This window comes from Lichenostomus cassidix, chromosome Z (assembly GCF_008360975.1).
Source record: "Lichenostomus cassidix isolate B80296 chromosome Z, HeHo_3.0, whole genome shotgun sequence".
Lineage (NCBI taxonomy): Eukaryota > Metazoa > Chordata > Aves > Passeriformes > Meliphagidae > Lichenostomus > Lichenostomus cassidix.
The window spans coordinates 72492202-72519472 of NC_139511.1; the positions used below are offsets into that span (position 1 = coordinate 72492202).

The window sequence follows — 27271 nt, forward strand, 5'->3', positions numbered from 1 at the left end:
CATGACAACACATGTTTGCTGTCCCCAGATCCCCAGGCTCCAGCAAGATCATTTAGTGTGCATTGCTCTTCAGGGAGTCATTTTTCACTGTTAATCACACTTTGTACACAGAAGTTGCAGTCTGGGAAATGGAAGTGGCTGCTCAGGGGGATGTGCTGGGATTCACAGCCTACCTTCCCATTTGGCAGCAGCCTCCGAATCTTCACTCTGTCCAAATGCCACCCTGAGTTCAGCCCTCCACCGTTGTGTCCTATGCGGATCTTCTCAATAATGTCACCAACGTCCTCCAGCTACAGAAAAACAAACAAACAAGCAACCTCAAACAACCCCCAAACCCAACCCTCAGAAAAGCAAAAAACATAAAAAAGGGAAATACGGCGTGACTTTTGAGACACCATTTCTTTAGATTATTTCTGACTTTTCCAGGCTGTTTGAAGTGCCAGGGGAGAAAATATTAGTGCTGATGTCAATTATGGAACCATAAAATAATATCCTAGAATGGTTTTGGGTCAAAGGGGCCAGAAAGATTATCCAGCTCCATCCCCCTGCCATGGGCAGGGACAACTTCCACTATCCCAGGTTGCTCCAAGCCCTGTCCTTGAACACCTCAGGGATCCAGGGGCAGCCACAGCTTCTCTGGAAAACCTCTGCCAGAGCCTCACCACCCTCACAGCCAGGAATTCCTTCCCAATATCCTATCTAGCCCTGCCCTCCAGCAGTTGGCAGTTTAAAACCATTTCCCCTTGTTCTGTCACCATCTGCCTATATAAAAAGTCCCTCACTTTCTTTTTCATAAGCGCACATTAGGCCCTGGCAGGAGCTCTGAGCTCTCCCTGGAGCTTCTCTTGTCCAGCTGAACACCCCCAGCTCTTCCAGCCTGGCTCCAGAGCAAAGGGGCTCCAGCCCTGGCAGCATCTCCGTGGCTCCTCTGGGGTTATGGCCTAACTTGCATTTTAGCTATAAGTTTTACCTGGAATTCTGCTCCAAGATGGAGAGAACCTTGCTCTGCACAAATTACCCACCCTATGAGGCAGGTCTGGTTGCACAGCAGCAATCCTGCATCTCACACTTCTCTGCATGGGTGGGAATGAAGGCAATTGTTTGGAAATTTCCCCTGTACTCCCACTGGTGAGTTAGAACTTGGAGTGCTGTGTCCAGTTCTGTCTCAATCCTAGAAGAATATTGAGGGGCTGCAGAGTGTCCAGAGAAGGGAACGGAGCTGGGAAGGGTCTGGAGCACCAGGAGAGGCTGAGGGAGCTGGGAAAGGAGCTCAGCCTGGAGCAAAGGAGGCTCAGGGGGACCTTGTGGCTCTGCACAACTGCTGACAGGAGGGGAGAGCCTGAGGGGTCAGGCTGTGCTCCAGGGAACAGGGATAGGAGGAAGAAAATGGCCTCAGGTTGGGCCAGGGGAGGTTCAGGCTAGACATCAGGCGGAATTTCTCCACAGAAAGGGTTATTAAACATTGAAAGGGGCTACCCAGGGAGGTTTGGAGTCCCCATCCCTGGAGGTGTCCCAGGAATGACTGGACATGGCACTCAGTGCTCTGGGCTGGTGACAAGGTCACAGGTTGGACTCGATGGTCTCAGAGGTCTTTTCCAACCTAATTGATTCTGTGTTTCTATGAAATTGCAATGCAGCTGCATCTTAAATTGACCTTTTTATATCCCTTTCCTTTTTAAACACTTGTGTGCACTCTCTTAATACTGGTAGAATAGCTTTGAGGTCAAAGTGCTGTACAAACAGCCTGGCATTTTATATTATCTCTCGTGCTCTGCCACAGAACCTCAATGCCACTCAGAGAAAGTCAATGGGATGACTGTCTTATGAAGTTGCCACTGGGTTTTTTATGCCTCACCTCATTATTTGAGTAATTTGTTACTAGTTCATTACTTTTAATTCACTTCCATTTCAAAGGCTTGAATAGGAAAAATTGAAATTTTCTCCTAACTGCTAGCTTTTGGTTATTCGAGCGCAAACTTTTGTACAGCTGGTCTTCAAAAAGCCAAGGCTAGCTTCAAACCTTTGCATGTAGAACACTGAGCTGTCCTTCTGTCCTTGGGACCTTAGGGTCCTATTTTCTTTGAAAGCACGAGAAAACAGAACATATAAATTCTCATCACTGGAGAATAGCCCCTTCTCTCCCCAGCTGACAGAAGTGCCCCACACAGAAGCAAAGGCAGCAGTGGTTTTGGAAACCTCCACAAGTCAGTAGGGCTGCACTGCCCAAGGAATTCACACTCTGAACAGACTGGGTTTGACTCCATCAGCCCTGCTCTGAGTTTAGACAGCATAGGACTCACTGCAAAATAATCAAATGAGCCAAACTCATCTCTAAAACTCACACATGTGCCCACAAGTATACATTAGCGGAAAATTATTTTTCCTCTGTTGTCCTGTCCAAATACTCATCTTTCAATGAGACTTTTAATCAATACAGAGCAATAAAATGATACTTGAGCAGTCAAGATCCGTGTCAAAGAAGAAGTGGGCTTTACCCTGCTGTGGGCATCTCCAGCAAATCATCACTTGGAAGCACAGCTAAGAGCAATCTCCAATCTTTTGTGTGTCTTTTGCAAAATACAAAATGATAGAGGCAGGTAAAACCACAAAGCAAACAGACAACTCCCAGTTTGTGTTTCCTGGAGCCCCCAAAAGGTTTTTAAGGTCTGTTGAACTCCAAATTATGGCTCTACACAAGCAGGTGAAAGAAAAATATATTTTGCTTTATTCTCATCTCAGGCAGAAAAAGGAACTGGTGACGTGAGAATGAAGTTTTGGAGCAGGTTAATAAGATGTTATAAATCTGTAGAACACACTGCATTTCCCCTCACTTAATCTAAGAAAAGTACTGATGTTTCAGATTCCACCAAAATTGAAATAAATCTTATGTAATAAAGAGTTAACCAGAACACTCGGTTTAAGATTTATACCTGTGGATTAATGTAATCTCTATTACGAAAAATTGTGTGGAAACTCCACCAAAATAAGTCTTATTCTTTGTTTTAAAGGAATCACACTGGGGATTTATTTTATGATTCATGACATATAACAACAATGTGGTCTCAAAGTATTTTAACTTGTAAAAAAAATTGGTTTAAAATTTCCCCTCAATTACAAAAACAAACCAAATTCAAAACAGAGAGAAGCTGTAAGATTGTGTATGAAATCAGCGTTGGTGTTGCAGCCAGGAAGGGAAGGTAAGGGCAAGAAGCAGCATCAACAGGATAAGCCAGAGCAAGCCTGCCTGTATTTTTTTGCTTCTCACAAATTCTCAGCAATAAGAATATACTGTGAATAGGAATTGCTTAATCCTGGGGATGTAAATGAGCTCACTCTTTGATGTGCACTGGTGTACTGTTTGCATACAGTTGTGCAAACACTTCAGGAAATACTTGGTAAGGTCTTTCAAAAAGTTAGGCCTGGGTATTCAAAAATCACATTGTCTACAGGAAGGTAATGGTTTCTCTATCTGAGGATACAGAAGAAAAGCATTATGCTTCTAAGTATTGCAAACTGCAAGAGAATCACAAAGTGACAGAACACCCTGACCTGGAAGGGACCCACCAGGATCATCCAAGTCCAGCTCCTTCCCTGCACAGACACCCCAACAATCCCACCCTGTGCATCCGTGAGAGCATTGTCCAAATGCTCCTGGAGCTCTGGGGCTGTGTCCATTCCCTGGAGAGCCTGGGCACTGCCCAGCACCCTCTGGGGGAAGAACCTTTCCCTGATATCCAATCCAACCCTGCCCTTAGTGCTGTTTCCTCAAGTCCTGTCTGCTACTGAGTGTGAAAAGATCAGTGTCTGTCCTTCCTTCCCTTCCTGAGGAAGCCGCAACTGCAATGAGGTCTCTTCTCAGTCTTTTCTTCTCCAGCTGAACAGACCAAAGGCCCTCAGCTGCTCCTCACACAGCTTCCTCTCCAGACCCTCCACCATCCTTGTGGCCTCCTTTGGATGCTCTCTGATAGTTTAATGTCTTTTTTAATATTGTGGCACCCAAAAGTGCCCTCAGCACTCGAGGTGAGGCTGCCCCAGCGCAGAGTAGAGCAGCAGTGGCTCAGGTGGGTGAGCCCAGTGAGGAGCAAAGCAGTGGTGACACAACCTGGTCAACATTCCCACCCTCACTGCCATTTTGGAAATTACCTCTGTCCCCTCCTGAGCCTGGAAACACATCCTTGATGCCAATGGAGGTGAGAAGGAAGGAGGGGCAGGGGCTGCCATGACCTTCTTCATTCAGTAAAAGGCCAACTACATTTGGTGACCTCCTGCATCTTTCCAAGACTCATCTCAGGCATTAAAGCATTTTCTGTTGATGAAGTAAATCCAATGGTTCCACAGCACAAGAACACAGAGGACTGAAGGAGTCTATTCCTGACCACAGCATGCTCCCCAACACTCCCCATGCTCCCACCTTACCTCCACAATGAACTGATTCACTGAATTCCTTTCAAAATACATCCTTTGCTCTCTCTTGTTGAGGCACAGGGACTTTTGCCGAGTGCAAATCCCATCACTTCCATAAAGAACAATGAAGACATCTGCGTCTGTGCCAGCTCCAAAAATGTCACTGGTGTACACCGTGATCTCGTAAGGCACAACTGGTTTAGGAAATGGCAGAAAACAAAAACAAGCCAAAAGGTGTTAGTAGCCAGCATAACAATGCTCCTAAGAAAATAATTAATGAAACATGAAATGAATTATAAAACTCAACAGTGAAAGAGGAGAGGGTAGGAATCACATACTTGTGGTCAGTTAAATTATCAAGTTGGTCAGTCCTTTGACTTTGATGAGAATCCTTTCCTTTATAAGGCAAATTGACCTCGATACGTGTTGGTATAATGAGATTTTAGGCTAATCATATGATCTACAGTATTCCTGCTATCCAAAGTTACCGAAACAAGATTTACTTCAACAGCTCAAGAGTGAAAGCAAAACACGAATTCACAAATTTTTGAGCATTTAGCAAGATGGGTGAAGTTAAGACAACTGGAGGCAGTGAAAAACATTCAATATAGTCTTATTGATAAAAGGATCCTAATATTTCCATTATGAAACGCATGATAAAAATCCATCATGAGGAAGTTAATAATTCCTCTGTTCTGTTTTTCTCTTCGTACCACCTCCTCTGAAACACTGAGGCAAACAGGTTAAATCATAACCCAGACCAATGGTGAATGCAGAACAGTAATGGTCAAGACCATAAATACTCCCCAATTCTATTTCTGTTGTTTCTCCAGAATGTCCCATGACCCCAAAATCTGATGCCTCTTTTTGTTCTATTCTATCTTCACAGCTTCTCAGTCCTGTGTCCTGCTGGAGTGTGACTCAGACTTGCTCAGGAGTAAATCTGACCCAGGAATATGGGAACAGGGGCTCTGTTCCTGGCTCTGCTACGAATTTGCTGAATATATCCTCAGTTTTCAAGGTGAGATGGTGTTTAGCTCACAGAGTAAGAAACAGGTTCCGTTGTCTGCTCATCAGACAGGAGTGTACATCTCAAGGTGTAACCACTAAAGTCAGAGCAGTCTGAAGGAACACTCCCTCAAGGAATTAAGGCATCTTCCTTGGGGTTGGCAGATCATCCCCAAAATCCAACCTCTGAATGACCAAATAACCATGATGGCAATTCAGACAGTCGACTGCCATGGTGTTCCATCTGGCAAACTGAGTTCTGTCCCAAACTCCTTTAAATCCTTTCTGAAATCAAATCACCAGGTAAGGCTTGGGCATCACTGAACAGCTGCAGGGAGCTCTCCTGCCTCAGGAAGACACTGAGTCCCTCAGTCCACGTCACTCCCCATTAGCACAGCTCTCAACTCCTGGATTCTGCCATCACCAGGATCTGCTCCTGGCCTTCTCTCTGCCATACAACTTCCATCCTTTCTCATCCCTCACTACAATCTTAGCTGCTTGTCATTCTCACCCTCCTACTCTGCCACGACTTCAGTAGTTTTTGCTCTTTGCATCACAGCAGTTTTTGCTGTGTTTCAGACCCAGCAGCTCTGTTAGGGTAGGGAGAAGAATCCCAGCAGCATCCCTATTACTGCTGGAGTAACTCTAATTACATGTATAGGAGGCTAATCATTCATTAAAAGCTCAGACTCTCTAAATACAGCTCTCAGGAGGACAGAGATGAATAAGTTTTCTTCTACAGAGAGTCAGACTGGAGGTACTCAATATCCTTTCTGCCCAACCCAGTGAAATCTGCTCTGCTGTCCTGCAAGTAAACTGGAATAGTTTCTCCAGAATGTAACAAGAGGGGGGAAAAAAATCCTGGAGACCAAAAATCACACACTATGCGTTATGAATTAAAAATTATTCTCTCTGCTGAAGTCCGCACCCCTTGCTCTTGTTGCTTGAATATTAACATCAGCTTAGAACTGAATCAGCAAAGCAGCACCCTAACAAGGTCACCAGCAGCACAACTTTCAGCTGTCAGATGCCCATTTCATTTACATGGCACTTTTAAAGCTGTATCCCCACAGGGATGATTTTAATTGGACTGTGGATGACATGTTTTCATCGTGAAACAATTCTGGCACGAGTCATCATAAAACAAATCAAGCCAGTTTAGTTACCTCTGGCAAACTGAAACCCACAGGTTAATTGTTAGGAAACTAGGATGCAGTAAACAGCACAGTGGGGATGGTTCAAACTGTGAAAAAGCCTAAGCTGATGGCAGACCTGGTGCAAACTTTGCCAGAGAGGCCTGACTGCTTCCAAAGGCTGGATGTGGACTGCAGACAAAAATAGGTTAACACCAACTATATTCTCAAAGGCACAGCATGCCAGAAACTCCTACATCATGAAAATATTCAGAGGTATTAATAAATTAACTAGCCAACATTTGCATCAAAATATATATTGACTGGGATAACATGGAAAAAAGAGATGAGAAGAACATAATGAGTCTCTGTTCTATTCACTTCTGTAAAAAGCATCAATCCATCTATCAAGCCATTTATCTTTTCAGACATAAAGACCTGGAATACCACATCCAGCTCGGGGATCCCCAACATAAAGCTGACCTGGAGCTGCTGCAGCCAGGCCAGAGGAATCCAAAAAGATACTGCCAGGGCTGGAGCAACTCTGCTCTGGAGCCAGGCTGGGAGAGCTGGGGGTGTTCAGCTGGACAAGAGAAGCTGCAGGGAGAGCTCAGAGCTCCTGCCAGGGCCTAAAGGGGCTCCAGGAGAGCTGCAGAGGGACTGGGGACAAGGCATGGAGGGACAGGACACAGGGAATGGCTTCCCAGTGCCAGAGGGCAGGGAGAGATGGGATATTGGGAAGGAATTGCTGGCTGTGAGGGTGGTGAGGCCCTGGCACAGGGTGCCCAGAGAAGCTGTGGCTGCCCCTGGATCCCTGGCAGTGTCCAAGGCCAGGCTGGACAGGGCTTGGAGCAAGCTGGGATAGTGGAAGGTGTCCCTGCTCATGGCAGGGAGTGGAACTGGATGAGCTTTAAGGTCCCTTTCAAGTCTGTGAATCTACTATTTCTTCCATTTGACTGAGAAAAGTGCAGAAGGGAGCAAAGAGAATCCTTTCTTCTGCTCCAGATTGTTCCGGTAAAGAAGGTTAGATGCTAGAAATAAAAATACCTTGGTCAAACAATGGGTGAAGCACAAAGACATGACAGTGGCAGATCCTCAGAGAAGAAATTATTTCAGCTTACAGATTGCAGGGTAGAGGGATATGGACATGGGAGGGACCTTCAACATGAACCTCTGTGTTTGCAGTAAAAAGAAATAGGCAAAACAGCTGTTGGTCTCCCATGTGGTTATTGCCAAAACTACTTGTGAAGATGGACACTGAAACAGAAAAAGGGAGTTTGGGCAGCTCTAAATTTTGATATCTAAAAAAGAAACTGCAGGTAGTAAGGCTTTTGATACCTTCAATGCACACACTAGGATAAAATGAGAGGTGAGACAGCTTTGGTGGGAAATTTTTTAGCTCTTCTCATGAATGACTAAGGAAGAACCTGTCAGGAAATCAACTCCCAGGTGTCAGACCTCATCCCTCATCATTGTGGCATCCAACCCCATGTAAGGAAAAGGTGATTCTGACAGTACCTTAATAGTGGGCAAAATTCATCAACAACTTGAAATGAAGCAGATTAGAGAGGGACAAGTCAAATACAGTCCCAGGACTGTACTCTGCACACAGGCAAGGATGCTTAGGAAAGGGGAGCATGAGAAGGGAGAGGGCTACAAAATAAGCAAAATATTTCAATTATTTCAAGAAAACCGTATTATCTGATCCTCAGTATTCTGCAAACATGAAAAGAAGTTGCTGGAACTGAAGAGTTTGAGTTGCCATAGCAGACTTGAAAATTATAAGCTTGCACTTAGAAGGAGCTGAGTTGGGGTAATGTTTACCCAAAACATTAATTTAAGAAGAGTAAGGAAAAATTGGAGAATACTAAAGGAGGCAGACTGTCAGAGAAAGCACCACACCAAAGAAACTCTGGAAGAGGGTCTTTCAGCAAGAGATGGGTGTGCAATGCCAAAGGCACTGGAAGAACTCAGACTTGGAAGCAAGACCAGAGTGTCTGCTTTGACAACAGAAATGGCAATATTTGGATGTAGCAAGATCAAAGGGAAGCTGGAGACAAGGAATACAGCTTGGAATGAGCAGAGGACTTGGAAGGGATGGGGAAATAGGAAGAAAAAGACAATCATCCACATCCACATGACTTCTAATGAGTCTCTGATTTGGCAAATGCAGGAAACGTTAATTTAGAGCACCCAGAGGAACCTTCTTGTAGTAATTGGTATAGTTGGCATGTGATCTACTCATGAATTTTCCAAAGCCAATTCAAAGGGGAGGCGAAACCTACAAAACTGCATGAGGTAGTGAGATTTTATCTTCTGTAACGATGGATGTATCCTGGGGAAATGGCATTCTGCTCACATGGGGTATACTCTACTGTCTGCAGTTTTGCAGGGAAGATAATTCTCTCAATGGCTCCATCATCCTCTGATTTATCCAGCCAGCGGCCACAAGGGAACTTGAGGCACTGTCCCAGGGATGGGGCATCAATCTCCACCCACTCCAGAAACCAGCCAGTTGAATTACCTGTGTTGGAGAGATAACAGTGAACAAACCATGAAACCCTTACAGACAACAGCAAATTAATCACTGCCCGCCAGACCTCCGAGAAATAAATCTTTCTGTCTTTTGCCAATGGGAATATAGAATATATGATGTAAAAATCATTGGATGCAATTGCCCAGGATTGACCTAAAATGCTTTAGCCACATTTCTGTAAGTGTCAGGCTAAAGATGTGTACATGGAAATGCTAATTACTGCATCACTTGTATCAACTGGCCTTTGTTATAATACAGAGTAGTTATCAATAAACCTGTCCCCTAATTCCCCACAGAGGAAGAGATCCATGCATATCTCCACTGCCTCCCCTGTTTGTAGCAAATTCACAGAATTCGGTCTAAAAAGCATCCAAGACTTAATGTTTAAAACAACAACAAAAATTTAATAAAGAAATGAGACAAGTCTGTGGGTCCCATTCAGTAAAAACAAATATGGGGTTTATATCTGTGATATCTGTGAAATCTCTCTAAAGATGTAGCTGCAAAACTAAAGAGACTCTAGCAGAAGGAGAGGATGCAAAGCTACCTGCAACCTGGCACCACTGAGCTCACACTGCCACATGGGAATGGAATTAGCAGCAAAGATAGTAGCAGCAACAGCCAAAGTGACAGCAAAGATCTGTCACCAAAAGGTAAATTACATTTAGGGTCTTGGAGGCAGGTTATTTTATACAGCAATGCACCCAGTGCACTAGAAACACTGCATTAAAAAGCAGATTATCTTACCTTTATTGTCATGGCCTATCTTGATTTTTTTCAGGTCTCCAATGTCCACAGACTCCACTGTAAACTCATCTACCTTCCCACGCTCAAATTTGTTCTTGTTAATCTTTGAGGCCTTTAGGCTGACTATCCCTGTTGTGGCGATGCAAAAGGACATTGTTCAGCATGTGAAACAAATCCTCTGGGAATGTCAACAGTGGAACGAGGGAAGTGGCTAAAATGCAAAATTTGGCTTTTCATCTCAAGATCTGAGCTTTGTCCCTCCCTCTGAGACCAAGTCTGTATCAACACCCAAAATATACAGAATTCCTCCCTTGAATGATCCTCTGGCAGTGCAACAGGGGCAATGCTGTCGTGCTGTGCTCGCAGCTAAAGGAATCAGTGCTACCATCAGCTCCCTGTCACTCACAGGCATCCCAGCCACTGCACACACAGCTCAGCTGCTTCCAAGAGGATTTGCTCATCAGCTGATTAAATACTTCTGGGCCACTCAAAGAGGCAGAGGAGGGTTGGGTTTCAGGAGCATGCTGATTCATTGCTGAGGAAAGCAAATCATCCACTGCATTCACTACTCAATAATGTAGTCCCAGTCAACTGTGCTGTTTCTATAATTGAAATTAAAACCTCTAGACCAGCAGCTGGTACAAATCAGCATCACAAAGTTTGGCAGTGATTTACAGCAGCTGGTGCTGTGCTCCAAGTTACCACGATGTGTGCACTGACTGCAAGAACATGAAGCTGCACTAAAAGGAGTGAGAAATGGCTGTTGAGGAAATGAAAAGAAACCATGACCTGTCTTTTCAGGTATCAAACTGTGAGTTTCTGTCCTTTTCCATCATTTGAAGCCATACCTGTGTCGTCTTTACTTCCATAGAGTGTGATGAAGACATTGGCATCTGTCCCAGCATTCTTTTTGTCTCCAGTTTTCACTTTCACTGTGTATGTCGTTGATTTAGCTGCCAGATAAAATATTTTAATTCAGGAGTGTGAAGTCTGACCAGGAGTTAGCTCTACTTTTCCTTGCATTAATGTGTGGTTGGTTTGAGTTTTGTTTTGGCTGATCACAGCCATGCTGTAATCTCGAATTTCTGTCCTATGCTGTGTAGCTCTTGAGGTGAGCTGGGCTATCTGGTTCCAGAATCTTCTACTGCTCCAGTCACTCAGCACATTGCCTGCATGTCTACAGATAAGAAATGTGCTCAAGCCTTCCCATTTGCTTCCTGGGAACTTCTTACCCTCCTCAGAACTGCCTCTGACTGCAGTATTTCATTAAAAAATCCACATACCCTCATTTATTTCACTGGCAACACAAAATATATGTGCATATAACACATACCAGAAGGTTTGTTCACTGACATATACAGTTCATATTCACAAACACACCTTTCAGAGCAGCAGCAGTAGGGAGGTTTCTACTGCACCATCATCCAGAAAGTGCACTGAACACATAAAAAAGGTTGAAAAGTGTAATATAGTCTTCACTCCACTGCTATAGCCTAAAGATTTCCAAAATGGAATATTTCCTCCATAGTTAGACATATCTTTCCAAGATGCTGGTCAACCAGCATGTCCTCCTGAACCAAAGGGATAAACACTTTGTGGAGGTTTTTGACTGCACATCTTGCAGAAATTATTCTTGTATTCAGAAGCACGTGAGGGGGAAATAGGGGAGAGTTTAAAACCTTTCACTGGGTTTGAAACCAGTGGAAGTGTTGGGCACTCAGCACCTTGCAGGATCAGAGTGAGGAGTGTGTCACTGCTTGTCACATGCAAAATTATTTACAAGTGAGGCAAAGGTATTGTGGAGGACAACAGACACAAGCAGTTAGATGGGAAGTGTGATAGATTTAGGTACCTTCTCTTTCTCTGGGTGTATTTTCTCTCTGCTCAGTTTCACATTGGAACATTTAACCACTACAGTCCATGATGTGAAATGAGTGAGATTTATTCCTTAGATGTTAGCAACCAATATTCATTTCAGTTCAAAAATGGTGACTGAACATATTACCCATCTTCCTTGCTTTGTCACTTAGGGTCCAATCTTGCAAGATTATTAAATCCACTAAAAATGAGGAGGGTCCACTCCTCACTGTCTGACACACACTTGACACTTCATTCACACCTGAAAACTTCATTTTGGGGCAAAATTACTCACAGCCCAGTGAGTAACTGGAACTGCTAACTGCTAATGCACCCAACAGCGTTATCAACCCAGTTCATTTCCAACCCCACACAGGAAGAAATACAAGCTTAACACAGACCTTTCTGTTCCAGGCCCAACGTTGCAGGAGACTGGCCATCATTTTCCGAATCTTTCTTTACAAATGCTTCATCCACTGGGACAAGCTCCCTGACAATCTGACCGTCATCTTCCTCGACTGCCAACCACCTCTGGCACGGAAAGTAATACCTACAAAATTACACCAGCACCTGCTGCTTACACAGGACTCCACAGGCTTTAATCACATAAACAAGCACAGGTCAGAGGCTACTTGAAGAAAAAATAAAACAACAAGGTTACTAAAAGCTGAGCAGTACATCTGTTTTCATCCTCGAGATCTGGTGCTTGTGGGAGCTAAATCCATAAATAGGTTGGGGAGCACATGCTACAAAGAGCTGTTTCTGGGCTGCCAGCCCCACATGATTGCTTCATTTTCATTTCACTCCTAGAAAAAGTTCAGTAACTTGAAGGAACCCCCAGTCTCCCAGGCATTTTATGTTCATGAAGACTGGACCAGTCTTGTCTTTATGAGTGGTCCCTCCCATCAGAACACTGCACAACTTTTAAGTATGTGATTTCCAGCATGTTCCAGCTAAAAGCAAGCCTGTATTTCAGGTTTTGAACAGCCTGCTCTTTGCTCATCCAGCTGTCTGTGAAAATCATGAGAGTTTTCTCAGATCAGAATTAGCTTTTGGCCCAGACCTTTGCATTAAGTACAAAAGGCAAACAAAACGTGAGCCCAGAGACTTTCCAAAGTGGGGCCCAGAAAGGAAATGCTCGAGTGCAGCCTCTGCTCCAGGAGGGAGAGATGAGTCCCTCCCAGGAGAAACAGAAAAAAGCTGAGGTTCCCTTCCAAACACTGCTGGTTCCCGAATTGCAGAGGTCCTGGGACAGCTAAGACCCCCCAGCAGGTACCCCAGAATGGCTCTGTGCTCATGGCACAGTGACCACAAGGCTCCCAAAGGATGCTCATTCCCCCATGCACTTCTGCATCTGCTCTGTCTCCCCACAGCTCTGCAGGCTCCTGAGAATTTGGCCCCTTTTCTGACCACATGAGAAGGGCACAACAGGCTCCTCACGTGGTGCTTTCTTTGAGGTCAATAATCTCTACTCTCTCCAGGAACCAGCTGGGGCGACTGCCGGAGTTGTCGTGGCGAATCCGCAGCTTCTTCAGCTCTCCCAGGTCAATGGCTTTGATGGTGAACACGTCCACCTGCACAGGAGGCAAGGGGCAAATGACTGTGTTTTCAAGAAATAAGGAAAGAAAGGCAGTAAATGGCCATGGGTAATCTTCTTCCTCGTTAAAAAATAGCTGTTTGTAAGTTCTCTTTGTACTGTTTGTGTGGATGTATAAAAATAACTGCAGAGCTCTGAGGTCTCCCATTTACACTCATGTTTGGCTCCTACAAGGCAGGAATAGCCTTGGAGCTACCCAACCCTCCTCTCCTTCCTTTACCTCATCCCAGTTTCAGCTTCCTGTAAGTTTAACTTCCCTCTGCTAACTATCATTCCTTTCAGGCTTGGTATTTTCCCACAGATTGAATCTGGAACTGGACAAAAACATACTGACTCCATAGAAATTCTCCTGTGCACCTCTGTGTCGAATCTCAGAATATCCAGAGTTGGAATGAAACCACAAGGATCACTGAGTCCAACTCCTGGCTCTGCACGGGACATCCCCTAAACACAACCCATATGCTTTATTTCAAATATTTCAGAATTTCTTCCTTTTGTCATTTACCACAACCAAGATGGTAATTTATCAACTGTGTTAGTGTGACAGGATGGCCCTTGTTATCATAACAGTTTAAACATCTTAATGTGATTAATATGTTGGTATACTTTGGGTTTGTACTCCCAAGAGTAAGGAGCATTACATTTGCAGCCTGGAGCTCTTCCCACTGAATGAAGAACCATGTGCAGGTTGCAGTTTCACCAGTGCCAAGCTCATAAATCACAGCTAACAGCTTATTTAACAACCTTAGGCTCTTTTTTCTTTTTTTTCTTTTTTTTTTTTTTTTTGTGGTTGCAAGTTTTCCACAGCTGCTTTTTGTTTCTATAATTTTTTGTTCTTCAAAATTATTCCTTGAAAAGCTCCTGGCTATAACAGTGGCTTGTTAATTGTTCATAAACTTTTTATAGCAAATACACAGCATACAAGAGATGATCTTTAATTGGATTGGATTATAATGTAATTACAGCACACTGTGTAATATTGCTTCTATTCCCTGGCTGGTTGGGTAGAACATTTAGAATAGTATTTGCATCTAAATATCTACATACTTGAACTGCCCCACAAATATTCTCCAGTATTAATTTAAAGTTTGTAAATTTTAAGTATTCCTGAAAGGAAGCATTATTACCAGAATGCTTACAGGAAGCAGATGCAGAAGGTGGCTCCAACATGGAATTGGTGTTCAGCTTATTATTCAAATGAATCACCCCTGGAAAATGTTTCGAGGCATTTTGCTTTATACAATATATTTCAGAAATAAAACACGTTTGAAAGAAGTGAGAAGAGTCTGCATTGAATGGCCAGCACGTCAAGAACCCTGCCAGCCTTCTGCTCGCTTGAGTGAGTGGAGTTCATGCATTACCTGTCCTTTCTCAAACTTGTTGAGGTTGTTTGACCTTTTCAGCTGGCGCTCACCCGTGTCTCCTCTTTCCATGCCATAGATGCTCAGGAAGACATTAGCATCTGTCCCAGCCCCCCACACAGTCCCAGTGAGAACATGGACCTCATACGTATTTTCTGCAAGTAAAATTGCACAGGCAGATCAGAAGGAGCCCAGAAATGGCCATATTTCATCAAACAAACCATAGATCATAGCAGAACCGTGTAACCCCCGAAATGCCAGCACAGGAAGAGTTTGCCTGGAGGTTTTTGTCAACTGTCTTAAAACGTGAGCAGCTCTGTCTTCCTCCAGCCCCTCTGCTTGGCCATAACAAGAGTTACATCTTGCAAAACTCTCAGCCACAGTGGTAACTTCTGGGAGCCTTGGCCTGAGTGCCAGACAACCTTTGGTGAATCCTACAGAAGTTCTTTAGGATATTCCAACTTCAGGCTGTCTCCTCAACGCTCTGCCTTAGTTTAACCACCACCCACTTCCTCCTTAGCTTGATCCACCAAAGCAGGGGCATCAAAGCAGGGTGGCCTGGGGCAATGGGGTGACTGTGGGGCCATAAATGGCCCTGCCAAGGGGCACACTCTGGTTATCATCCTTCATGCAGAGGCTGGACACACACACACACATTCCCTCTGGTATTTACCCTCCAGGTCAGATTCTCCATCAGGCACCAGCTCCACCACGAGCTCCTTATCCCCTTCATCTTTAGCCAGCCAGCGATGTGCCATGAAGGTATAGACTTCCATCCCTTCTTCTGCCTTTTCCTCTTCCTCCTCATCAGACTTCTTCTTCTTATTGGGCTCCTCTGAGCTCCCAGCCAGGCGCTTCAGTGTGACACTTTCCAGGAACCAGCCGTCCCCAATGCCTGTCCCATCATGGCCTATCCGGATCTTATAAATCTTGCCAACATCTGCAGCCTCTCTCTGCCACCAAGGGAAAGTCACCACCCAGGGGGATGGAAGAAAATCTTAATTTCCTAATGTGCATTCTTAGAGATGAGGAGCACCCTCATAGCAGAAAATTCTTAAAAATGAGCCTCTGTCACCCAAAATATCTAAGCAAGGATAAGAATAAATTTTAATGGAAGTTTACCTTTATTTTTTTGTTCCTGCTTTACTGTTTCATACTTTCCATTGCCAAATCTCATCTGAATGGACTAAGCTGAAGACATTCAGAGCAACCATGGTGAGGAGAGGAGCTAAATCCATAATTATTGCACTCCCTACTTCCTCATTCCTCTCCTTACCTGTATTGTCTCTGTGTTGTCACTAAAGATGAATATACGATAATAACACACAAGGTTTTTACAGTTACTCAGTGCATCAGGTATTTTGAAAATCAATAATAAGATGCCTTTCATACTCAGCACAGGATATGAACCCAGCAAGAAGCAATAATGGTACAGTGGAAGGGCAGTTAACTCATATAACCTGATCTCTGACACAGACTGTGGTTTTGGAGTGCCCTTCTCCTTCCTTCTCATCTGGAAAATCAGAGAAGTATTTTCTCACTTTGCTGGTGTGAGGAGAGGATACAATCACTAGTGGTTACAGTGCTTCAGTGGCAGAAGGCTGATCAGTAAGAAGATTTACATCCCTCTAGTCAGCACAACAGACACAAAACCTTCTTGGGTTAGATTATCTGTCCGGATTACTACCTAATGAAGTTGGATAGAAGATTTTACTCCACGCACTCCGTCAACAACCCATGACTTGTTTCTGATGATTGCTTATGCTGTTACACAGCGTTTCTGTTATAAAACTCACAAACATTTGCTTCAGGCTGAAATCTGGAACTTGGCATGTAAGGTTTTAGCCTAGAAGCGTTTTGTAGATTAAAGCAAAATCAATTGCTCACAAGATGCTTATCAGAAAACTAAAATTGATCCCGCTGTCCTGACATAAAGAATGTATCTTTCCTTACACAGCTTTACCCTTAGATTTGCTGTAATCATCCTGCATGCCTTGTCCATGACTGATGGCATTTCCTATTAGCATGTAGCTCACAGAACCTTATTTTTGCCCGTGTCTTTTTGTAAATATTCATATAGTGAAAGAGATAGAGGATCTGTTTATTAATGCTTCAGAGCTTCTGCCTTGTGTGCTTATAAAAAAATCGCAGAAATGGGCATAATTTTCCAATCTGGCAATAAATATCTGAGAGAGGATATAAGCACAGCTATGTAAACAGAACACTGTACATATGGCTTTATTATAAATCTGATATTGGCTAATAGCTCTTACTCATAAATTTTCGAAAGCTTATTTCCTTTAAAATCAGAGAAACTTAAGATTATAGAGAGTTTCTAAAAAGCAAACATTTATAAGGTACTAGACATTTCAAATCCCCAAAAACTCATTAAAAATGGATAAACATCAGTAACTCTATTTGGTAAAGCAAGAAAATGAGGCAGGAGAAGGTGAACTGATCTCAAAAATACACATTACAAAACTGGTAAAGCTGTAGATAAAGGCACCTCCGTTTGGCCACTGCCAGCCGGAAGGATATCCCAATCTTGATGATTCAGGGGAGCTTCAGCAATTAGCTCCAAGCTTAACTGTGCTGAGATGGATCCAACTTCTGTGGGACTGCAAATTCACAAGAAGGTGTAGGCGCTGCTGTGCCAAGCCTTGTGCTGTGAGCACATGACAGATGTGCCTTAAATCCTGCACATCTGGACTCTGCTTCGCTGTCCAGATGTTGCTCTCTCCTTCAATACAGAAGGATGTGGCTTGGACATGCCCTGATAGAGCATCTTGTCTTTGTTCTGATGCCACATCAGGGAAGAGCTAAGACCATTCCTTTCACCCAGACCTTGTTTTGCCTGGACAGACACCCTAGGTGAGCAAGGCAGAAAAGAACATTTGTCCAAAAGGGAGAGGATGCCTTACCACGTTGTGATCCACAGCTGCTGCTCAGCCTCATCAGCCCAGGACCTCTTGCTGGATTATCCAGGCCCTGGCTCACTCACCTGAGTTATGTCTGAGCTTTCTCACCCCTGCAAACATCCCTTTGCTGCTGGGATGCTCAGAAAGAGGTTCTGCAGTATTAACCTGAATTCTGACCATCCCGAATGCTGGAGGACTGAGCTGTGCCTATCAAGAGGCAGGACTGTTCAGTGCCCATTGGAACAGTGCTACAGGCACTGTAAAATCCATGGGGAACTTCCACATTTACAGGAATTACAGCTGCAAGACTCTGCAGGCCTGCAGTGTATCTGTGGTTAATAGTGTGTGACCACAGGCAAACCAGGGATTCCCTATATTCTCATACAAATGTGGTTTTTTCTCCCCAATTACACAATGAAAATTGGCAGTACCAAGTGGTCAGGCCCAAAGCTTAAAGTCTTTTGAGATCCCTTTGAAAACAAGTATAAACAAATACTGCTATTAGATCATAAATTTCAATGACACCTTTGCTAGCAGCCCTTCAGGAGATGAAAGTCTCTCCACAAAACACAGAACTCCATAAAAGAATTCCAGAAATATGCATAGAGGACAGTAGATACTGCCAGACCTGCAATTTTCTGGGAAATTCTTTTTTTTTTCTTTTTTCTTTGGTATCATTGGGCCAATTATTCTATTGATGTCTCAGTTTTGGCTGCTCATTACTCTCCCCTCTTAGAAGTGGCAGTGACTGCCTTCATCATACCTTGAAGATATCTGTGGCTCCCCTTTCAAAGTTGTTGGATCTGTTTTCTAAGGTGATCAGTTCCGTTTTGCCAGTCTCACCATAAATCTGCATGAAGACTTTGGCGTTGGTGCCCGCGGCTCGCACGTCTCCAGTGACTACAGACACCTCATAGTTTATCACTAGTCCAAAAATAAAGCAATTAAATCAGCAGAGAAATTCAGATAACAACATTCCCGGGGGCTCAGGTTCCAAATTAAATTACCTTGTCTTAACAAATGTCCATGAAGCCGACCATTTGCTCTTATCCAAACTAAATGTGAGATAACAGAACCCTTCACTGAGGACTAACCTAATAGTTTTCCTTTTACAAGTATTAAGCCAGTGTCGGAGGGGTGCAAAACAGAGCCTTAAAAGGGAATTTTGTTTCAGTACTAACTATAGAGTGGTTGAATGATCTCTGTAGTACAGTACAAAGGAGGGAGTTACAGAGAGCAGGGGAAAAACAGCATTCTTTCTCAAGATCTGACAGCAAATTTTAGCCATAGCCCTAAAAGAAAATGGGTCTACTGATAAAAGTCAAGTGGCCAGTAGGGATTTGGCTCTTACTTGTAAAAAAGCTTCTCCCTTCCAGGAAATGGGGTTATAAAGATAGGATGGTACATGTGCTGGTGCACAAAGAGAAAAAAAGACTGGGGCAGATAAATGTAGAAAAAAGCAGAACCCAGTGGTATTGCAGTGAAGAAGCACATAGTCTTGTGCTGTGTTGTGCAGCCCAGGATGTAAACTTTTCACATCTTCTCAGGAAATGGAGATGAAAATCTCTGTAATGTTTTTCCTACTCTTTTAGAAAACATGAGGAGAATATTTTACTTTCCTCACCAATATAAGCTCTTAGGGATGGTGACTTTTTTGTTTTAGTGCCTAACACAGTGGTAACCTCACCCTCAAGACAGGTAGTTAGAAATATGTAGCCCTAGCAGTAAAACAAAAAAAATATTCTTACATTTCTCAATAGGCAAAATCTCACTTGGGTAGACCTCCACCTCCACCCTGCCATCAGCCTCATCCTTGTCAAGCCATCGGTTGCAGGGGAACATGTATTGCCTTCCCTGGACTGGAACTGTGATCTGGACACTGGCCAGGAACCAGCCAGACCGCAGACCCACGTTATCGTGTCCAATCAAAATTCTGTTGATCTTTGAAAAAAGAAAACAAAAACCCAGAAGGCAGGAAAAACCCCAGCACAACAGAATTTGCTTAATAAATAGCAATCTCCTCACCCTGGCACTGTGTTCTTCCACCGTGCACATGTAAATAATTTATATATGTGTTTAACTATAAACTTAAAACACTCCTCACATGCCAGCATGCACAATAGATTACTGGTGCAAAATCTATGTAAATGTGTTTCTTAATAGCCAGTGTTAAGGTCAAAGGTTCTTTTCATCACATTCAATGAGTGATATTCTGATTCTGAACTCAGACATTTGCACAAAGTATAGAGCCACCTGCAATTAATTCTTACCTTTCCAATATCCATCATATCTAGAGTAAACTCATCCACTCGACCACGTTCAAAATAATTGCCTAGATCATTATCAGAGACTAAGAGAGGCTCTTTGCTGGAGTCTGCCTTTTCACCATAGAGTTTGATGAAAACCTTGGAATCTGAGCTGGCACCAGGGATATCTCCCGTCTTCACGCTGATGTGATAACTGACATCTGGAGTAAGATCGATGTACAAAACACAGACATGTGAGTGGCATTTCCAGTGCCCAGACAGGCAATTGGCTGCAAACAAGATATAGGGGAGGCAGGCTCCAGATACAGGCACCGAAAGGACTTTGTCCCCCATTCATTCATCCAGCATCTTAGGGCCATGCTGGAGAAGCTGTCAAACCTTGGATTTTATCACCAAAAAAGAAAGAGGTCCAACAGTTACACTAGCAAGCATAAAATATTCTGTATACCTCCCCCTCACTGTTAGATGATTACCCAAGCCATAAAAGTGCACTTAGGCAAATGGGATTATTTCACTATTTTTATACATACAATTTAATTCAATAACTTTGACCTTTTTTTTTTTTTTTATAAAGAAAACAACCTGCACTCTGCAAGCACCATTTTCTAAAGAAAGTTGTAGCATTGGAGCCCTGGTTCATCAGAAAAGGACAACATTATATTTTTGGTGATTCTCTTCTAAGAATGAACTTATTTGATGGAATTTACTCTGCTAAAACAGTGGTAATTCAAGATCCTTCAGAGAAAGATATACTAAAATGCAGTTCTTTAACAAATCATAACATTAAAAATCGAAGTTTTTTTCTACCTATGTAATTTTGCAATTATGCCCTTTTACACAAATTAATTCCATTCATAAACTATAATTTAAGAGTCATAGGAATTTCTTGCAGCATGACCTACTGCAGCTTCTTGCATAAGAAGGCAAAAAAGGCCCAGTAGATTTACTGGGAACTGACAAGAATTATTAAGAAGAATAAAGCAAATAAACACATCCATGTACAACTTGAAACCAGACCTTCTCTTTTCCAAGCTAAACTCACTTTTTAGCAATGGTGACTCCCCAGCAGGCACTAATTCGCGGACAATCTGACCATCATCCTCATTTTTGTCAAGCCATCTGGTTTACAAACAGAAGCAAGTTATCTTCGAATAATTAGCACCTGTTAGACTTTTCAAAATCTACACTGGCTTCACACACAGCCCAAATCCACACCACAGTCAAAAAGATATTTTTAGAGGGCTCTGTATCTCTGTTATCTTGGCAGGAACTTGACCAGACCATACGGCAGCCACATTTTAAACCTCCATTTTTCCAAGAAGTGGGACCATGAGAGTGCTGCTTGCAGTAACAAACATCTGCTGTGGTGTCCATCTGTCTGAAAAGCACAAACTCCACAACCACAAGTTATTCCTGTGAACAGGCAGTCTTAGTGTTGAAATCATTGACCTTCATCGACCAGAAAGACTTACAGCCTCTACTACTAAAGGGAGGAGATGAATTATGTTATTCCCATTTTCAGGGCTGGGTATGTGGATGCAGCTGGCATCAGCAAAAAGGAAGGATTTCCTAGGTTTCTCAGCATTAAAGATCCAAGTAGACTAATTAAGAAGATGAGATGGGTGCAAAGCAAACTGTAGCAGGATTTCAATGGAAAAATTTTTGAAAGGAAAATCATAGAATCATAGAATGGTTCGAGTTGGAAGTGACCCTAAAACTCCTCCAGTTCCAAGCCCCTGCCATGGGCAGGGACATCTTCCACTGTCCTAGGTTGCTCCAAGTCCTGTCCAGTCAGGCCTTGGGATCCCTTCCAGGAATGGGGCAGCCACAGCTTCTCTGGACAACCTGTGCCAGGGCCTCAGCACCCTGATAGAAAAGAATTTCTTCTTAATATCTAATCTCTCTGCCCTTCTTCAGCTTAAGATCATTTCCCCCTTATCCTACCTCTACAGACCCTTTCCAAAAGTTTCCTCTCCAGTCCCTCTCCAAAAGTTCCCTCTCAAAATAGAGGGGAACCAACTGCTAACCTGGTAACCTTCACAGCTGCCCCTTCAACCTCAGGGGTGAAGGATTTACAGCCCCAACCCCACAATATGCCATACAGCAACCATTGCATGACAACAGCCATGGCCCTGGCAGAAGTTTCTCACTTTCCTCTTCAAACCCAGACTGCTGCAGCCCTCGGTATATTCCTGTAAGCATCTGTTTAGGGTCAGGTTTCCCACAGTGCTGCTGTGAGAGCAGGAGCAGTTCCCAGAATGCCCATTGTTCCCAGGTACACATCTATCTGCAGCAGCGCCTTTTGCAGCTAAAAATACTGTTTCAAAGCAGCAGGGGCGAGAAAAGGACAAATGAGCACTCTCTGGAGGGTTATGCAGAGTATTTAAATGGCTTTAACAATTCCCAGAACCAGGAGGAGTAAAAACAAATCCCCAGAAACTGCATCTTTTTAAAGGTGGACACACTGGACCAGAGCAGACCTGCTTCTGCACAAACACCTGCAGCCCACATGCCCTGTGAGCTCCCCACAGTGTCACTGTGACAAACACATTGTCCTTGGCTGACCTGTGAGCCAGGAACGAGAGGAGCTTGCTCTTCCCATCAAAGTTTCCATCTTTGACTTTGTCAGTGAGTCAGCATAGATAGAAACCAGCAAACGACCCTTAGAAGCAGGATTTGGGGACATGAGCAAATGCCTGCTGAGAGCTGGATCAAACCTAAGGCACCTCACTGGTGAAAAGTCAGCACAGCTCACAGTCATCACCAGCTGGACCAGATATTTTGGAAGACCAAGGGTGGTACATCTCCACTTCTTCCATCTGAAGGAATATTATATTTTCATTCTTCTCATCTTCCCTCCCACCCAGAGGAAAACAATAAGCACAAAGAAACCATGCAAAAAAACAGCACCAGGAAAGAAATTCAAACATAAGCTAGAGCCAGCCGGTCCTGGAAGCACGAGCAGCAGTGTTCTCATGCAAAAGAGGTGCACAGGAGTCCCACCACACAGACACACATCTCCAACCCCAGCTTCCCTCTAAGCTTTGGGAGGTTGTCGGGTATGCACTCTACCCCGTATTCTTCCCTTTCTGTCTGTAAAACAGGTGGCCTTGTGCAGGTGGTCTGGGACAGGGCTAAAAGCTCAGGTGGTCAGCATGAAGGTGATGGACACAGGAACATGGTGATGATCACACAGCACCATGTGAGGGCATCAGATGCAGTGCTGTGCCTCAGAGGAAGTGGATGGGTGTAGTGGGAGAGGAGCAGAAAAATCTGTGGGGAAGACCATGAAACTGACATCAAGAATTGAGCAAAGTTAGATTGCAATGAGAGCATGCTAAGACATCACATTGTCTTAAGAGAGGAAGTCTTTATTGGTATTTTGGGGTGGGATGGGGTTATTTTACCTGTTAGAACTGGTCCTTAATACCTTTGTATCATGTAGCTCTTGATGATGGCTCAGGATTCACATCCTTGGACAGGTCTCCAATGGCTAGGGGATCATGTCATCCCAAAAGTCAAGATGCTTCTGTGTACATGGGTGTTAACTGGGAGGACCCACAAAATCCAAGCCTGAATCCACCACCCCAGGACAACTGAACTCAGCATGGCCTTCAGAAAGGCAGAAGCTCACAAGGTAGACACACGTCTGCTGTCCTTCTTTTTTTGTGCCCTGCAAGCTGCTGTTTCTGTTGCCAGTGGACATGCTGCTGTTTTCTGTCACCTTCACCACTGCTGACATTTTGGGGGTATCTGGGACAAATCTGAGTGAATATCTCCTGCACTGAGGTGGCAGGATAAAAACACATCCCACAAGAAACAGATCTCTGTGTGCAGCACAGCAAATGGAAACTGCTTCAGCAGTGAGGACAGAGGAGACAAGCGAATCAGAAAAGCAGGGCACACCCTGAGATAAAGAAACTCCCTCTCCCAGTGTTGGTAGATACTGATGGCAAGAGAAGGAGCATGTCTTGGACTGGAGGAGGAAGAGGGAGGTTTATCAGCAAAAGTGGCTTAAGGCTCCTTGTGCTATTTCATCCAAGATAATATCCAGGAGTGGCAAAAGCACTGTTTTCTCAAGACGATTAATGACAGAGGAAATATTTGGATGAGCAATGCCACTGCATCCCTTCCCTTCATCACATATGCATCAATATCCTAATTTCACTTCAGTGTAAATCTGACAGCATATCAGCGAGCAGCAGATTGAAACCAGGGGTTTATAGTCTTACACTGAACACAGCGGATTGACACATTATAAACACATCTGGCTGCAGAAAACAGAATATTTCAGTGCAGTGCCGTCATATCCCTGCTACAAAAAGGCATGTCAAAATCCTTTATTTTATCAGAGCCTCTATATGATTTCAGTGAATGTAATTCACATGCCACTGTGGATTTTGCAAGGGTGTAGTCATGTCCTGTGTCATATCCTGGATTTTGAAGAGATATTTTATGACCAATATAACTCAAAGAGGACAGAAATATGACATGAAAGCCACTTCAGAAAGAATTTCTAGAGGATCAGAGCGTCAGGCGACCACTGGAAAAAACATGGTATGACATCATATATTGCATTTGAAATCCAGCCTGAGTGCAATTAGAATGATTGGCACATCCATTAGATTCAGAGGCACAAATGTATTTGTGTATGCCTTTAACTATAACCTACATACAAAAATGTGTAGAAGAGATAGACATTTCAGTTTATTTTTAGGCAAGAAAAGGAAGTTTCTCTGGCTCCTTTGTATGATGAACATTTTTTGGCATTTGATTGAATAAATGTTCTTTTGCAGGAGTCTCCTAGTGCATAATCCCATTCATGCCTTGTCTGTTGTTCTTCAGAGAACTAACAATGTTCCCTTATGCTTGTGCTGGAGGAAAATTAGGATGGTAGGGGCCATATGCTTAGAAAAAAATTTAATGACGTATCACTGAAGATTTCAGTGGAGTTGTAATGATTTATAGCATGTAAAATTCTATCCTATCACGAACTCACGACTTTGTCTGATTGAAAATTCATTTCTGTCTGGGATATAAATATTATAAAAAATTGTCTGTTTCAGAGAATGTCAGCTAGTCCATTCCTGGACTTCCAGAGAGCTCTGAGGAGAAAATGAAACCAGAAGAACTCAGTTCTGATCTTCAAAAAAGTTTGGCTCCATTTCTGGGGCAAAAGGTGAACTGCTTTAATTTTGAGCTTTGCAGCAGTATTCATCATCACAATACCTCAACCACATCAGGTATTATAAGGTACAAACCATTCAGTGATGCCACTGAATGATTCAGTGTTCAGCTTCCAAAAGCTTGGATATTATAAGGCCATGTGGTTGTAAGCGAGGAATGGTTCTGCATCCAAGTGATGTACTAGTAATTCTGCAAATAATGCTTGGGGAACTAACTTGCATTTACTTCTTGCAAGCACAGATCAAATGACCTCTTTAAAAATCACTGACTCTAAGCCAGCTGTTTAAGAGTTGAAAGCACAGGCCTGGGAGTCGTTATTTCTAGATTCTCTTCCTGAATCTGACACAAACTCACAATTAATCCACTTAGCTTCTCTTTATCTCTGCTGGCTCCCTTGTACAACAAAGACAGCTCTTCTTGCAGAGCTCTTGTGATTTCTAAGTAATAGATGATCCTACAGAGTTGCAGAAAAGATTTCAAATTAAAAGGCAAAACAAAGTCGTGTATATGAATATGTAAATAACAAGAACAGAGGCATCAACAAGTTCTATGCAATGAAGATCTATGAGGGTGTGTTAAAGACATCAGCTAGAGCAGAAGCTGGTTAGGAAGCTTTTTGATAGAGTATCTGCTCCCCATGTGCAGCTGCAGCCTGGCTTGCACAGAGGGAAGGAGCCTGGAGCTTTCTGCACAGGTGAGATGTGTTTCTGCTGGAAGGCATTTTTTGTCCCCTAGCTGTCTCACAGGAGCAGCTGCGTGTCACGAGGTTATTGGAGCAGCTTTCAGTACAAACCCAGCAGCAAAAGGCATTTTCTCCAGACCATGCAATTGCGTAGAAGAGTGAAGTTAATCAAGTCTTGGAGATAAAGGAAGTGAGAAAAACATGTCTACTGGCTAAACAGAATCTTCCCTGGTGTACCCCTTGGATGGAGTCTCTAACTAACCTCACTTGCAGTACCTCTTCTTAGACAAGCCTTTCTCAACATCTTGCCTCTGAAGAAGCAGGTGAAGCCACTCTGCCTGAGCTCCTGCCAAAGCAGCGAGGACACAAGCTGTCCTTGGCCTACAGGAGTGGAGAGGAACATCCAAACGCTGCAGGCCATGGAAATGTCTGTCCCTCCCGTGGAGGATGCAGTGGGTGAGCACCTTCGCCCTCAGATCTCTCCGGACTCCATGACGACACCCGTACACTGCGATGATGCCGCAGTCTCGCGGGAGACACGGGCACCAAAGGGACTGAGAGGGAGCAGCTGTCCCTGTGCTTGGTGGCGATCAGTCATGTCACCTTCTCAATCTGAGAGGAAGAGATAATGCTGGCACAAGGACAGCAAATAAAGCCACACGAACAATGCTGGTATCGCTTGGGAAAAGAGACATTTAGAAAGATAAGAAGAGTGGAATTCCATCGCTGGTGACCTGAAGCCTGAAGGTACACCATGAATGTTTTGGGGATAAGGTCTTGAATGTTTTTCTCTCCGTCCTTTTTCTGTCCCTGGCCTGAAGGAAATGCCTACTGGTGTTCCTGATCCACAGGTGTAAACCTAAGGGGAAGGGGGTCATCACTGCAAGCTGATGGAAGACACCCAGTCACATCAGGAGACAGTTCAAAAAGGAAATCTCTAAAATGAGCCAGCTGCATGCTGCAGTTAGACACAGAAATATCTCTGAGGAATCTGAGCAAAACAGCTCTTCACGTGGACACTTCATGTCCAAGGAAAAACCTGTCTAGATTGCTTGCTTAGCTCAGTAAAACATATGGTTGTTAAATATGGATCAAAAGGCAGCAATGACTATGTGGCTGTTTGTTCTTTGAAAAGGGAGAGACTGGCTTGCTTTTCACAACCAAGATGACATTGCATCTGCTGCTCTGTGCTGTCTCCCCGGTGAGTTTGCTCTCTGATGTGACGTGGCTTTAGCAACGCCAAGAGGCTGGGGCTGGCTCCTGTTTTGTATTTGGCTGACTCCCCTCACTATAGTGGAGCTCTTTCAAGACAGGAGACAAGCAACCAGCTTAGAGGCTTTACCTTTGTCTCCAATTTTAAAATAAATGTGTTTGAGTTTTACAATTCCACCTGTCCCTGGGAGATGATTTTTTAGAACAGGTACTTGGTGGTGTCAAATTGAGCTCAGTGAACGCCCACCCTACAGTGTGGACATCCTGAGAGGCTAAGTGGGACCCTGAACTACACTGGAGTTAAGTTTTCACCCAGTTCTCTGTAGTTTGTGCTGCAATGTCGATGCAGACCCCAGTTAGTG

At 43.7% G+C, this 27271-nt stretch overlaps 1 protein-coding gene across 1 annotated transcript in view; it reads right to left on the reverse strand.

Moving 5' to 3' along the window:
* The window catches only part of LOXHD1 (lipoxygenase homology PLAT domains 1), a 149048-nt gene that overhangs the window by 58349 nt on the left and 63428 nt on the right, over positions 1 to 27271 (reverse strand). The window contains exons 15-27 of the mRNA XM_085043463.1: positions 20871 to 20947; positions 19832 to 20028; positions 19310 to 19502; positions 18325 to 18485; positions 15317 to 15596; positions 14644 to 14798; positions 13126 to 13259; positions 12087 to 12235; positions 10677 to 10781; positions 9829 to 9957; positions 8905 to 9069; positions 4417 to 4598; positions 174 to 290 (exon numbers count right to left, since the gene is read on the reverse strand). Of these exons, the coding sequence (XP_084899589.1) occupies positions 174 to 290; positions 4417 to 4598; positions 8905 to 9069; positions 9829 to 9957; positions 10677 to 10781; positions 12087 to 12235; positions 13126 to 13259; positions 14644 to 14798; positions 15317 to 15596; positions 18325 to 18485; positions 19310 to 19502; positions 19832 to 20028; positions 20871 to 20947 (2044 nt within the window). The remainder of the gene's footprint in view (positions 1 to 173; positions 291 to 4416; positions 4599 to 8904; positions 9070 to 9828; positions 9958 to 10676; positions 10782 to 12086; positions 12236 to 13125; positions 13260 to 14643; positions 14799 to 15316; positions 15597 to 18324; positions 18486 to 19309; positions 19503 to 19831; positions 20029 to 20870; positions 20948 to 27271) is intronic.